Source organism: Pipistrellus kuhlii, unplaced genomic scaffold (genome assembly GCF_014108245.1).
Source record: "Pipistrellus kuhlii isolate mPipKuh1 unplaced genomic scaffold, mPipKuh1.p scaffold_m20_p_12, whole genome shotgun sequence".
NCBI classification, from domain to species: domain Eukaryota; kingdom Metazoa; phylum Chordata; class Mammalia; order Chiroptera; family Vespertilionidae; genus Pipistrellus; species Pipistrellus kuhlii.
In genome coordinates, this window is record NW_023425427.1 from 37,751,908 (window position 1) to 37,765,342 (window position 13,435).

Here is a 13,435-nt window from a genome sequence, read left to right on the forward strand (position 1 = left end):
ATTCTATTCTCTCTTTAACCCTCTCACAAGTTCCACAACATTTAGCTCCGGAAAGTCAAACTAATTTTCAAAGCTCTACTTAAAAACTGCCTTCAATGAAGCTAACTTTCCTTAATTGAAAACAATCAATTATTCCACAATTATAGGATAAAAGTAATTTTAAACATTTCAGCCAGTCCTCTTTATTTTATTTTTTTCTTATTTTTTTTCAAACCCTTGTGTCGAGGGCTGACTTTCAATAGATCGCAGCGAGGGAGCTGCTCTGCTACGTACGAAACCCCGACCCAGAAGCAGGTCGTCTACGAATGGTTTAGCGCTCAGCCAGTCCTTTTTAATGGCATTCATCTTTTTTTTTTTTTTTTTTAATCTGTGCATATGTCTTCTTTTCTTTAGTGAAACTATAAACTTCTGGAAGGCAGCGATTTATGTACCATTTGTATAGCTACTTAAAGCAGCTATACTCTGCAATGTTGAGTTCCCAACAAATCTTTGTCGTCTAAAATAAAATGTTCACCTGTTCAAATGGCTGACATCATCAAGATATAAAAGAATATGCTCATTTATTCTAGGATCAGTAAATACATTTAAAATTTTAAGATGCATTTTTAAAAATTTGGTTAAGGACATCGGTTCTCATTTTAAGTGCGATAAGCCGAGTAGTCCAGCTGGAGAACACATGCCCACAACGTGGTTGTTAACTAGTTTCCCTTCACGTTCTCCTCAGTGTGCCCCGGAAAGACATCAACGGGACTAGGAGATTTCTAATGCATCAAAAAGGACAACAACTCAGGATATTTACAACCTTCTCAGAAGCCAATAAAAAACAGATATGTACAGCGTAAAGATCTACATAAAGGACATGACCAAGACACTGTTAGTAAATATCCAGGAAGCATGATTCTTCACATGTGTATAACTTTGTTTTGGCTCACACTTTCCCCTCTCCTTCTGTTGGTCAGACTCAAAGTGTTGACTTGAAATTCTTGACCAAGGTGGAAATCAGCCAGTGTGGAAATCTAAGCAGAGGTTTTCCCAAAGCACACAGCTCAGGAACCAGAGATGTGTAAAGTGAAAGGAAAACAAAACCATAAAAAGACACCAGCCTTGTGAAACGTAGGGTTTGCTCAGTGTGCGGGGGTACCAGAAAAGACCAAATGGGTTATTTTGCACCCATCCTCCTATGTTCTTGATATAAATCAATGGATTGAGGTTAAGTTTCTGTCTTGTTGAAGGGGGATGTTTTTTTTATGCAAATTATCAGTCCACCCTTGGAGTGATTAGGTGGATTAACAATCATTCATAAAATTTGAGGCTTACAAAAGCACAGTTATCACTCCTAACATTACACTAGCTGACTATGAGTCTCTTCTTCTATTAAGTAAAGGCTGGCCTGAAAACATACATGAAACATAAAAGCCATGCTGTTAGCTTTGAGAGCAACATTGAGAAAGATGAAGAAGAAAAGGGCCAATTCAGATAATATATCTGGGAAAAATGCTGATTACATAATGAATGAAACAGTGTGATGACGCACACAGGAAGGTGTAGGCGCTTCATCAATGGTGATGCATTTGAACACTAGTAAAAATGTCTGGGCGACACTAGAAATCAGAGCTCTGGCAGGTACTAACAGCCTAATGATCTCATGAGATTTCTCCTCTTTGCTGGATTCTCTGATCTTCCACAATGGTCTGACTTTGCTTTCTGAAACATCCTAGAGCTATTTAAAGAAAATTGCTTTCAAATATCTAAAAGTCCTTTTTAAAAAAAATTGAAAAGATGATTTCCAACATTCCATTCCCTTGATGTTTTGCCTTAGAACCTTCAACTAGAGAGAGGAAGCACATCCGTGCATTAAAATTCCAGGAAGCCATCGCTTTGTTTTCAAATGACATTCTGTGCACAAAGGTAAACCAGACTGAAAGGCTGCCTTTGTGTTTTGATTTTCCACGGGGGAACCCTTCAGTTATCTGAAGAGAAGCCCTGATGCGCATGCTTACACCGGATGTGGAGAAATCTTTGGTACATCTCAAGTGTCTTATACGATAGTGACTGGCTCAATGGAGTGGCCACTCCTGTCAGTCTTAGGCCCTAATCTACTAGAAACACCATTTAGAATAAGTATATTAAATGTTAATGTGAACTGCCACTTCAAGAGCCACCCTCTTCCTATTTCCTCTTTCTATTTAACATTCAAAGCAACTGAAGCATACAATGACATAAGAGCAGGATGAATTGCATAAAAGAAGACAATTCATTATCTAGAGTGCCTTCGAATTCTCAGTTTTATTGACTTATTTTCTAACTTTCTGGGGTTTCCTCTGATATAGTTACTGGCAAAATGCGACAATGAAAGAAGCTGGCTGGGCCTGCCTTTTCCTAGACAGAGCTTCCCCAGGAATTGGGAGGGAGGGAGGAAGGGAGGGAAAATGTGCGCCCGAAAGTGAGAGCGTGCACTGTGGGCTCGCTGGCAGTCATAGGAGAATAAATACAATCATCCCCTGTTAATATTTTCGAATACTTGAAAATATCCCATGGGTAACTGCAGAGCTTGTTCCTATTGTAATCATACAATCTGCTGCCTACTAGGTATTATACCAGATTTATTTTTTTAATAACAGCCATTTTAAAAGGATGAGGAAGGATATGTGGGGACTAATGGCTGTCACCCTACTATCTATACATGTATCCCATGGAAAGGTCTCGGGAACCATGCCCCAACAATCCGGCACTTCATAGATTAGAATTCCCCTAAACTCCCTGTTACAGACACGTTCCTGTTTGTAAGGAAAGCTCAAGCAGAGATCCAGCAGTGCTCCCAAAGTAGGCAACTGTTACAGCGTTAACAATAGCTCCTGGGAAATAATTAGGATGGATATACCTACACATCCCAGAATAACCAGATTTTGGTGAAAATGTATAGAATATTCCATAGGAAATAGGTGGTATTCCCGTCCCCCACAAATGTATACACACTTTAACACAAATTCACTTAATGTTTACTCCTTTTCAGGGTTAACTGATTTGAAATAATGAGTGAAGCCAGACTAAGCTCTAAACAAAGAAACTTCTCCCTAACATGCCACTAGACATTTTTAAATTGTAATACATAAAAGATAAAGTTTACAGTACCAAATCGGCAACAGTCAAAGAATAGAGGGCACACAAATACCTAATGAAATGATTCTTGGTGTTTATGATTCCATTGCTACACATTACCAGCAGTGCCTGGACTAGAATGGTCATCAGTGTGAAAACAGGCACTGACCAAAAAAATAAAATAAAATAAAATAAAATAAAATAAAATAAAATAAAATAAAATAAAATAAAATAAAATAAAATAAATTGTTCATTTCTGTAGATTTTTTTTAAATTTTGAAAATGAACTGTATGTTAATAAACCCTGACTTTATAATCATTCAAAATGAGTATACAGTTTTGGGGAACACCCCAGCATGTGTTAAATGCCAACACAATAACTTACAGACTCTGCATGCTCCATCACTGCTAATACAAAGAAGACATATTCTTGACCACTTTGGAGTTGCTTGTTTGTGAATCCTCCATAATGTTTGTCATCTCCCAGGGTGAACTCGGTGGGCAGGACATCAAAGTGAGCGGCTATATATGGCTTTAATTCAACTTCTCTCCCATGACGGAGGCTTCTGCGTTTCCTGGATATCTCTTTAAGCAGCTAAGAAATAAAGAGGGAAATAGAGAAAGAAATGTAACCAATAATAACCCAACTTGATGATAGTTTCATGCAAGAAGTTAGGTCAGGACTGGGAAGAACCCCAGGACCGCTTTTTCCTCTTCATGTAGCACATCAGCATCACTGGAACCTTGGTTCTCTCTTGCAAATGCGTGTCTTGCCCTCAAGGTAAGAAACTGAACTGTTACTGCAAGGCCCAGGCTACAGACATAGGAGAATTAGTGGTGGCTCCTATCATTTTCTTCCCCAGCGAAATCTTTTCAAAACGCAAGAGTGCATTCAAACTTGTCTACAGAAAAAGCCAGCTTGAGTCATAAAAGCTGTCAATTTGGGCTTTATTGTTACTTATTAAGCGAGTACTAAACTCAGATAAAGCCACCTAAACTTTCAATTATTATTAAAATTTTTTAGAGATATTAGTGCCATTTCAGGTTGATTTTAGTGGTGAGATCATTTACATGATGCAAATTGCCTCAAATCTGCAGGAATAAAACCTGATGCCTGATTTTTTAACTGACAATAAATAGATATTGTTATTTATTTATCAACTAGTGGCCTGGTGCACAGATTCGTGCACATTGAAAGGAAATTAATTAGAAGGAATATTTTAATAAAAATGTTAACCAAATTCACAATTAACAATGACAGATCAAAACACATGCATGTGATTGGTGCCAGCATGCATGTGTGAGTAAATGTTAATTTTTAAATTGCCAGTGCACATCATACGTACTGGCTGGTCAATTGGTCGGTTGGATGGACAGTTGGTCACTTAGCCTTTTATATATATAAATTTCCAGCTTGATTTGGCTCTTTGATTTAGGTAATTATGAAAACTTAATGACAAAATTACTGACTACTCTTGTTTTTAAAAATGGAAATAATAATAGTAAAAACCAAACTAGTGATATCTTCTTAGTGGAATGAGATCCTAGCATAAGCAAGGACAGAATTCCTTGATAATAACTGGCTGCAGGTTGTACATATGTCAGACACCAAATCTTTATGTCAGGAACTGGTAGTAAACCAGTCTCTTGTACACAGAATATTAAATTTGCTCTGTTGGTTTAAAATGATAACCCAAAGAAGTGTCAAAAATAGTCTTTTGATTATATAATCTTTGCTGTTATTTTCTTAGTAACTTTTCACTGATCATATTATGACATTTTCTTTGAAATTTGAGTTTATTGATATAATTAGGATTACATGAACTATAGGCTATTTTATGAAAACTGTTATTAGGTTGGGCATAACATGTTTAGCAAATTTGGACCATCTGATGATAAATTCAGGTATACTAATCAATTTTTCACCATTTGGGTTATAGTAAATCAAGGCCAGAAACAGAAGTATCTTTCAATTCTGTTGTCAAATTTATATTTACTCATAGGGACGATGAAAATGACAATAATGGCTAATATTTAGTAAGCACTTACGAGGCACTGTTATCAGAACCTAAACATATTGTATTAGTCCATTTACTCCTCATAATAGCCCTATAATTTAGGCTAGTATTGTCCCCATTTGATAAACGAGGTAACTGAGGCATAATAGAAAGTGGCAATATATAATTGGACTCAATTGGTGAAATAAAATGAAATTACACGTAAGAGATTTTTAAACCATACTTCTGTTTGCTCACTGAAGTTGCACAACATCAAGGAAACAAACCCAACAATTAAGGTAAATTGATCATCTAAATTGTTTTAACTCAGTCTGTATTTAGACAAATATAAATATTGTACATCTGCTTTCATTAACACATGTTAGTGTGTATTTAGATTTCTTTCTCCTGGATTCTTTTTTACATGTTATTTTTAAAAATCCCAAAACCATATATTTAATCCTACACTTGGAAAGTCATTGCAAAGGTTATTGCTGATAGGCAGTAAATGATGGTCCATTACTGTGGAGAAGGACAAATGCACTGCAGATGAGCTGAACAGTTTTTTGAAGTTGGTTAATCAGAAACATTTACCATCAGTTGTTTATGTGACTGCTCCCTTCTTCTACTTCACTGATCAAACCCTACCTTGATTTTATTCATATTTCAGATGTAGGCAACTGTCGTAACTCATCCATATCACTGTCATCCCCACGAATACCTTTTGCTATGGTTTCTTTAGAAGGTTTTGAAGAAGTATGCTGGAAACAAAAAGTGTGTGTGTTGATGCTCTTTAGAGCCAATGTGGTCATTCATTAAGGTGAAACCTGGAAAATCAACTCTGTCCCTGCTGGTTGCTCTAATCTCTGTAGGATGCTTTCTGTGTTATACTTTAAACGAGTCATGTTTGCTTAGATGACACTGGAGCTAGCCAGTATGCTGAAGTTAAAATCACAAATAACCACATTATTTTACAGCAAGCTTTTTAAAATACAATACAATGCAATGAAAAGCTTATGATATATTCCAAGACCTGCCGTGAATTAAATGTAACTAACATGTTAGGACTCATTCGGCCCCAAATCCATTCTGACTATCAATTTCTACTCTGCCCAGTCTGACTCGGACAATAGGAGTTCCAACTCTATAAATGTATTATGGAGAAATTATCCCCAAAAGACATATGCGCTTAAATAATAATATTTAGAGTAAATCTGTTTAGAAAGCGTCTTTTCATTTTTTATGGGCCCACGTGAGGCATACATTGGAACTCCCCGGAGGAGGCCACTATTCTATTTGTTGATATTGATTGTTTGAACAATTTGAATTATGCACTGTTCTAAGAAAACCACTTGGTCAAATACATTTGAGAGAGGAATACTGCTTTGTCAAACCTGGCAGTACCAAGCTACAGATAAAATTACTGAAATGCATTTATTATCCATGGGGAAAAAAAAAAAAGAAATGAAAAACTGTCTGCAGGGATCAGAACTGGAATGAGTAAGCATAAAGAAGGTCGAGGCCTGCTTTCATTTGCTCCCCTCCACAGTAGTTAGAAGATGTATTGGAGGTAATTCCAGAAGATATATCAAGGGCTTTTTTTAAAAATCAGAAATAATTTTAATTTTCCAGTCAATGCATATCTTATTTCTTCCACCATTAATTCTACAATGTGGTCTCAATTATATCAGTAAGAAAAGTGGGTAGCAACCCAACCTGACCCCCACTTTTGAATTAATAAATGTTCTTTATCAAACTATTATACAGATTAATGTACCACAATGTGCAGGATGATTAAAATGACCCTTTGTTATGGGACTCAGCAGCACAGACCCATAGAGTTTAATTGCAAGGCAGTTCAATGTCAGAGAGTGCAATACTTCAATCCATTAGCATTGCTGTGCATTCCGGAGTTTGGAACCGGGCCTTAAAAGAGAATCAGCCACCAAATGGCTCCACCTATAAGTAACTCTTATTATTTACAACATACCAACAATGTATTATAGAAATGCAGACTTGAAACCTGTATGTTCCCATTAACCAATGTCACCGCCCCCCCAATATATTAAAAAAAAAAAAAATTAAAAGTATTTTGATGTCCTTGTTGGCCATCATCTTAATTCCTTAAAAACTTAAAGAAAAAATAAGTAGGAAGACTCAAAGATTCTATAAATTGTCTTTGCATTTTAAATCCAAATCCAACCGAATTTTATCATGCAGCTGAGAATTGGTTAAAATAATAAAGAGTACCCCAGGATTAACTGATTCAAAATGTTGACAGAAGACTAACTGACCATTTTCCACATTCAGATAAATGATAACTATTCCTCTAACATCATGGAAAAATGATTTGTTCCTTTATTATCAACAAGAAAAAATAGTATTTTTTACAAATTACTTGACAACCTTATTCAAATGATGCCTCAATTTGTATTTCTCCAATGCTCATCTAATCTCTTAATGACACAAAAGCATAATCCTAACCTGAATCATCTCCCCTTCTCCACTGGAGTGTAACTCAGATAAATGAAGTGGATGATGATGAACTCACTTCTAGAGATGACATATGTTTGCCTAACAGAGCTACCAGCCCTTACCTGTCAGATCCCTGCCTTCTTAGTGCAGACATGTATGAAATAAACATCACTTGCCTGCAACGCAGCTAAGGAATTTATGCTTTTCCTTACTCCATCTGAATTAATTTGAGGTAGGGAAAATAGCCAGAAATTACAGGTTGAGTGATAATATAGGGCCTATGTTGCAAATAATCTCAATAAATTAAATCTCCATTTCCCCAAATGGGAGTCTTTTTACTTGCCTTCTGAACTGATTCAAACCAGCGTCACATGAAAACAGAAAAGTCTCCCTTAGATTTCAAATCTGAACCCCAAGCACTAACTTGCTTCAGGGGTATCTGGTTTATTACCTCTGATCACAGCTTTCTCATCTCACTAGAGGTATAAAATAATTAGGTCTTGAGGACAACTTCACACTAACTTAAAAAATGACAATCAAATGTTCTTCCTACAAAAAGAGTATACATTAAAATGTACTCACACTTGTGATTTGATTTTGGAGATTAAAATAATACTCATTTAGTATCAGCTCTAGTTTTAGCACTATTTTCTTATCTGGATCAACATTTTGTTGTCTGCACCTGTGGTTAGATGTGATTTTGATTCTGATATCCTACTACAGTATATAGAATAAAGCAAACATACGCTAATCAGCACAATTCTGTGAGAACCTGGTCTAGGATCTACAGTGGGTCAAATGTTGGATTCTGCTGCAAAATGCAATTTACATTTGTAATAGCTGCAGCTACCATTGCATTAATGAAGTGGACTTCGAAATTCATAACATTGGTGATTAAGCGTTTGCTAACAATTCACTCACCTTTTACACCTCTGCATCATGTTTTACCAAGGGCAAGGGGCAAAACACTAAAGCTAACAAAGATTAGACAGGTTGTAAGCTTTATTTCAGCTTAATGTTTTTTAATTAAAGCAAAAGGCTCTTTATTGTGATCCCTAGAGGTTAATACACTCATAGCATTACACTATCAGACCAGCCAGCTGACCAGCCATGCGAAAGTCTGCAACTGGATTGGATGCAGAACGGACTCTGTGGAGAGGAGGATGTTTAGTAAATTAAAGAACCAGTGAAAGATACTGCCAACAAAGACACACTCACCTCATCTAATTCCATTTCATCTGGACTCTCCCATGGCTTGATAAATTTCCCACGAGATTTCTTCAAAGGCACAATTATTATGTAGTAACCTCTGCACAAGAATCGGCAGACAAAAATAAGTTAGTTTAGAGAGAAAAGTAAATGGCTATATCTTAAATCTTCCACAGACCAGTGATTGAGATAGAAGGCAAATTACGGAGATGGAGTAACTTGTCCATCAATGACAAATAACCACCTGTGTGTTCAATTTTAAAAACAACATGTGTAGACATTTATGTGTGACTTCAATGAGCTTATATGGTTATATCACCATGGTTGACTGCTCCTTATTAGTATCATAAACAGGATGGGAATGCTTGGTTAAAACCCTGGTGGTATTCTGAAATTGACCAACACAGTCTGCAGAACCAAATATTTACTGTGATGGCAATTTATAAGATAACCTTTAAAAAGGGAAATGTGTAACAAAAATTACTCTTAGTTTATACCATGCTTATATTATGATAATGATAAATTTATTTACATACTCTTAGAATATTTTCTATTTGGGTAAAAAGTTAAAAGAAAAAAAAAATTGCTCATAATATTATAACAATAATATAAATATATTAAAAAGCTCCCCTTTCTAACTATCATTTGGTAACCCTAAAGGTAGTATGGCAGAAATTTGGAGATACCCACTACCTAAGGGCCTTCAACATAGATCTCAATGTAATATATCTATACGAAGAGGCGAAAGTAACCGAGTTCTCCAAATGAGAATAGCTGACTAAAATTTAAGTAATGTAAAAAGTTACCTGTCTGCATATATTTGTGGGCTATTTGTAAAAAAAATAAAAGAAAAATTGTAATTTCCATATAGCCTATACCCTGCCCTTGTATTCATGGTTAGGGACTAGTTAATACCAATCTGCAGTAGTAAGTATACAATCACGTTGCACATATAATAATGGCTAACACATTAATCCCTTCATACTTCCCAGGTATTATATTAAGTGCATAATTTAATTTGGCCCCTTCAAAAATCCTATAAGAAAAGATAATGACAAAGAGACAAATTGGCTAAATTACTGCCCCAGTTAAATCAGATTGTAGAGGGATACAAATCTATGTATACCTTAATCTTACCAATAGTCCTCCCCTGCCAAATATCCCTCTGTATCACCTAATATTTACTAAGGACTCCGTACATTTTGTGGAGATTCTGAAAACACACATACACTTTCAGAAGAGAAGGCTGCCACACAGGGGCAAAGGCACTAACATTGTATCACAGAGACCAATAACACACACAAAAAGGCCTCTTTCCACTTATCTCAAAGCAAAACCTGCAATAAACTCGGTCAAACCCTCCTGGATAAAGAACCCTGTCTGCATCAATGCCCCATGCAGTAACCAGTAGTCTGTTGGGCTTTGGAGCAGCTGGAATGTGGCTAGTCTGAAATGAGGCTTGAGCTCAAATAGAAAAGACAGATTTAAAAACTTCATATGGAAAATGAATGTATAATAGCCAAAACCAGTTTGGCTCAGTGGATAGAGCGTTAGCCTGTGAACTAAAAGGTCCTGAGTTTGATTCCGGTCAAGGGCATGTACCTTGGTTGCTGGCACATCCCCAGTGGGGGGTGTGCAAGAGGCAGCTGATTGATGATTCTCTCTCATCAATATTTCTAACTCTCTATCCCTTTCTCTTCCTCTCTGTAAAAAATCAATAAAATATAAAAAAAAAAGAAAAGAAAATGAATGTAAAATAGCTCCGTAATAATTTTTAATAGTCATCATATGTTAAAATGATAATATTCTGGATACACTGGGTCAAATAAAAAAGTAGATTCACGTCTTTCTTTGTACTTCTCCTGGAGCAGCTAGAACATTTAAAATTTTCACATGAGGCTCTCATTATATTGTTGAATGGTACTACTCTGGAGCCTTCTTGTAAAGAATGTGGCGTCTGGAGATCTATATGGCCCAGAATTCAGGCTCTGTCACTAGTATACTGTGTGATCTTGGGCTGATCCTTTAACATCCCTGAATCTCAGCTGTATAGTCTGAAAAATGTGATCACAGGGGTGGTGATCACAGACAAAACGGTATACAGGTAATGTGTTATGGGACTGTGTACCTGAAACCTGTATAATTTTCTTAACCAGTGTCACCCAAATAAATGAAACAAAAAGATAAAAAAGAGATTAAGATAATACCAGACTGTTATTTCAGGGGAAATAAAAGCAAATTTCCAGAAAGCACTTAGCACAGTAGTGTGCGGCATATTGCACTAAATGGATGCCACCTGCTGCTGGCCGATATTGACTATCAGGGTGGGAGAGGCGCGCCTCAACTACCTTCTTCATTAGGGCACAGTGGAGTTCCCCGAGATGTGGTTTAAAGAACTTGACAAACTTTCTTCTCTAATAGAGAATTCTGTGACTATACCTGAGCCCTCTCTCCATGGTGCTCTGAGCAGCTATCAACAGATCGCATCACTTATCCATTCATTTTCTTTCCTACAAATAGTCACAATGATCAAGGAGGGGAAGGAGAATAGAGAGTTGGAGCACGTGAGAGGCTAGTACTTTTTTTTTTTTTTTTTAAATGACCCAGAGGAAGCTTCTTCCTCTCCCAGTCCTCCCACCACCTGAAGGATTTGCCCAACAAGTCCATCATGTTAAGCGAGCACTGAGAGGAATGACAGGGGTGCAGTGGAGCGTGGGAAATAACGCTGCAGATGTGCTTGATAAACACACTTGTCAGGGAGCCTCCTGCATTTCTCTACCAATCATACACAGTCTAAGACAGGTGCTCTTTGCCTAAAGCGGTGATAATGCACACTGTCCTGGAGCTCCCACTGTCCTCGTTCAGAATCTTGTAAATCAAGGTGAAGCTGATAAATTCTGTTAATTTTTCTTTCTGCCTTCATACTTTGAGTTGCCATTCTTGTACATGAAAAAAAGGAACCCACTACTCATATTACTTGCCGTTGGGATAAGAATTGTACAGCCTCCCCCTCAGTAATTAATTGTGTGGCTGGATATGATCTCTACTGATCTCTAAAGCATTCATCGACAATAGCACAGTGGAGCCTGCTGAAAAGCAACTCTCCTCTCTCTCTTTTTTTAAAAATGCATTTAAAAAAAAATGTTTTTAGTGATTTCATAGAAAGGGAGAGGGGGAGGGAGAGAAACATTGATGAGAGAGAAACACGGATCAGCTGCCTCCTGCAGGACCCTACCAGGGACCCAGTCCCCAACCCAGGCATGTGCCTGACCAGAATCAAACTAGTGACCTCCTGGTGCATGGGACAATGCTCATCCAACTGAACCACTCTGGCCAGGCTCACAGCAGCTCTTGTCCAGTGAAAGAAATGGAGCGGAGTGCTGGGAATTTGGAACTCCATCCACATGTGTCAAACACAAGGCCCGCGGGCCAAATCCGTCCCGCCAGGCCTTGCAATGTGGCCCGCACCGCGCTGTCATCACTGCACTCCGCTGCGTTTCCATCACAATGACAGTTTATGACTGTTCAGTAAACCATTCGGCCCGCGATTTAGGCTGGATTTTAGATTTTGGCCCCTTCTCTGATTGAGTTCGACACCCCTATAGACTGTCTTGCCTGGGTCTAAATTCATACATTTCCCACTTTGTTCTCTGCAACTGTGGTTTTGTAAACAACAACGTGGTTGCTTTTCCAGAAACCGAGATTTCCCCAGAGTACACTGCTTCCCTTGAACTCTCATGTGGTGGCTGTTTACTCACTCCTCCTCCCGCACCCGCGAACTGCAGGGTTAGGGCTTGGGGTTTCTTTTCTAGGACTGGCCCATGAACCACCACGGCTCTCAGATCCTTGAACTCTGCTTTTCTAAAGCCAACACCTTCCTCTCTACCCTGGCTGAAATCTGTGGCCTTTCTCTGTGCCTGAACCCTAGGAGCTGAACACAGCTTGAGAAATAACACATAGGGCAGAAGGATGCCATGAATTCATGATCAGCGAACTCGAGCCCTCAATACTGCCTGGAAACAGACCACAACTTCTTTAGTTACCTAGCCCTTCAATTCTACATGGTAACGTTTTCAAACTTCCTCCCCTGTCTCAAACCTTAAATCTCCTTATCTTCCAACTAGAAGATGGCCTTATCACTCATGTACAGAGAAAAGAAAAACATTCAGACAATAACTCCCTCAACATCTATCTAACCACACTACAAGCCTACTTACATTTGTACACACCAAAATCTTTTTTTTTTTTTTTGGGTGGAGTAGGAAGACTGGCTATATATTTTAAGACCAACCACTCTTTCTTGCATTGGTTCCCATCACTTCACTCTAAGGAAATTTACCATATACTAGCGATTTTCAACCTTTTTCTTTTCATGGCACACACAAATTACCAAAATTCCTCAGCACACCAAAATTCTATCTAATAAAAGGGTAATATGCAAATTAACCGTCTCTCCCTCACAAAGATAGCGGCATCCATAGTCACAGGATGGCAGCGCCCAGCCTCCTCAGCCTCACAGGAATCCCCGAGTCCTGGGGGATCTGCCACTGAGAGTGGGCAGCACGAGTGGCCTGGCAGAATGCTTGCTTCATTGCCATGGCGACAGAGGGCCTCTGGGCAGTGGGTATGGAGAAGCTGGGGTGGGAGGCTTGCTT

General features: G+C 38.0%; 1 protein-coding gene across 32 annotated transcripts in view; it reads right to left on the reverse strand.

Moving 5' to 3' along the window:
* PTPRD (protein tyrosine phosphatase receptor type D) overlaps window positions 1-13,435 on the reverse strand; it is a 626,044-nt gene that overhangs the window by 129,638 nt on the left and 482,971 nt on the right. For all 32 annotated transcript variants that reach the window (XM_045580211.1, XM_045580213.1, XM_045580225.1 and 29 more), the window contains 2 exons: window positions 8,790-8,880; window positions 3,485-3,694 (listed from right to left, as the gene is read on the reverse strand). In XM_045580211.1, the coding sequence (XP_045436167.1) occupies window positions 3,485-3,694; window positions 8,790-8,880 (301 nt within the window). The remainder of the gene's footprint in view (window positions 1-3,484; window positions 3,695-8,789; window positions 8,881-13,435) is intronic.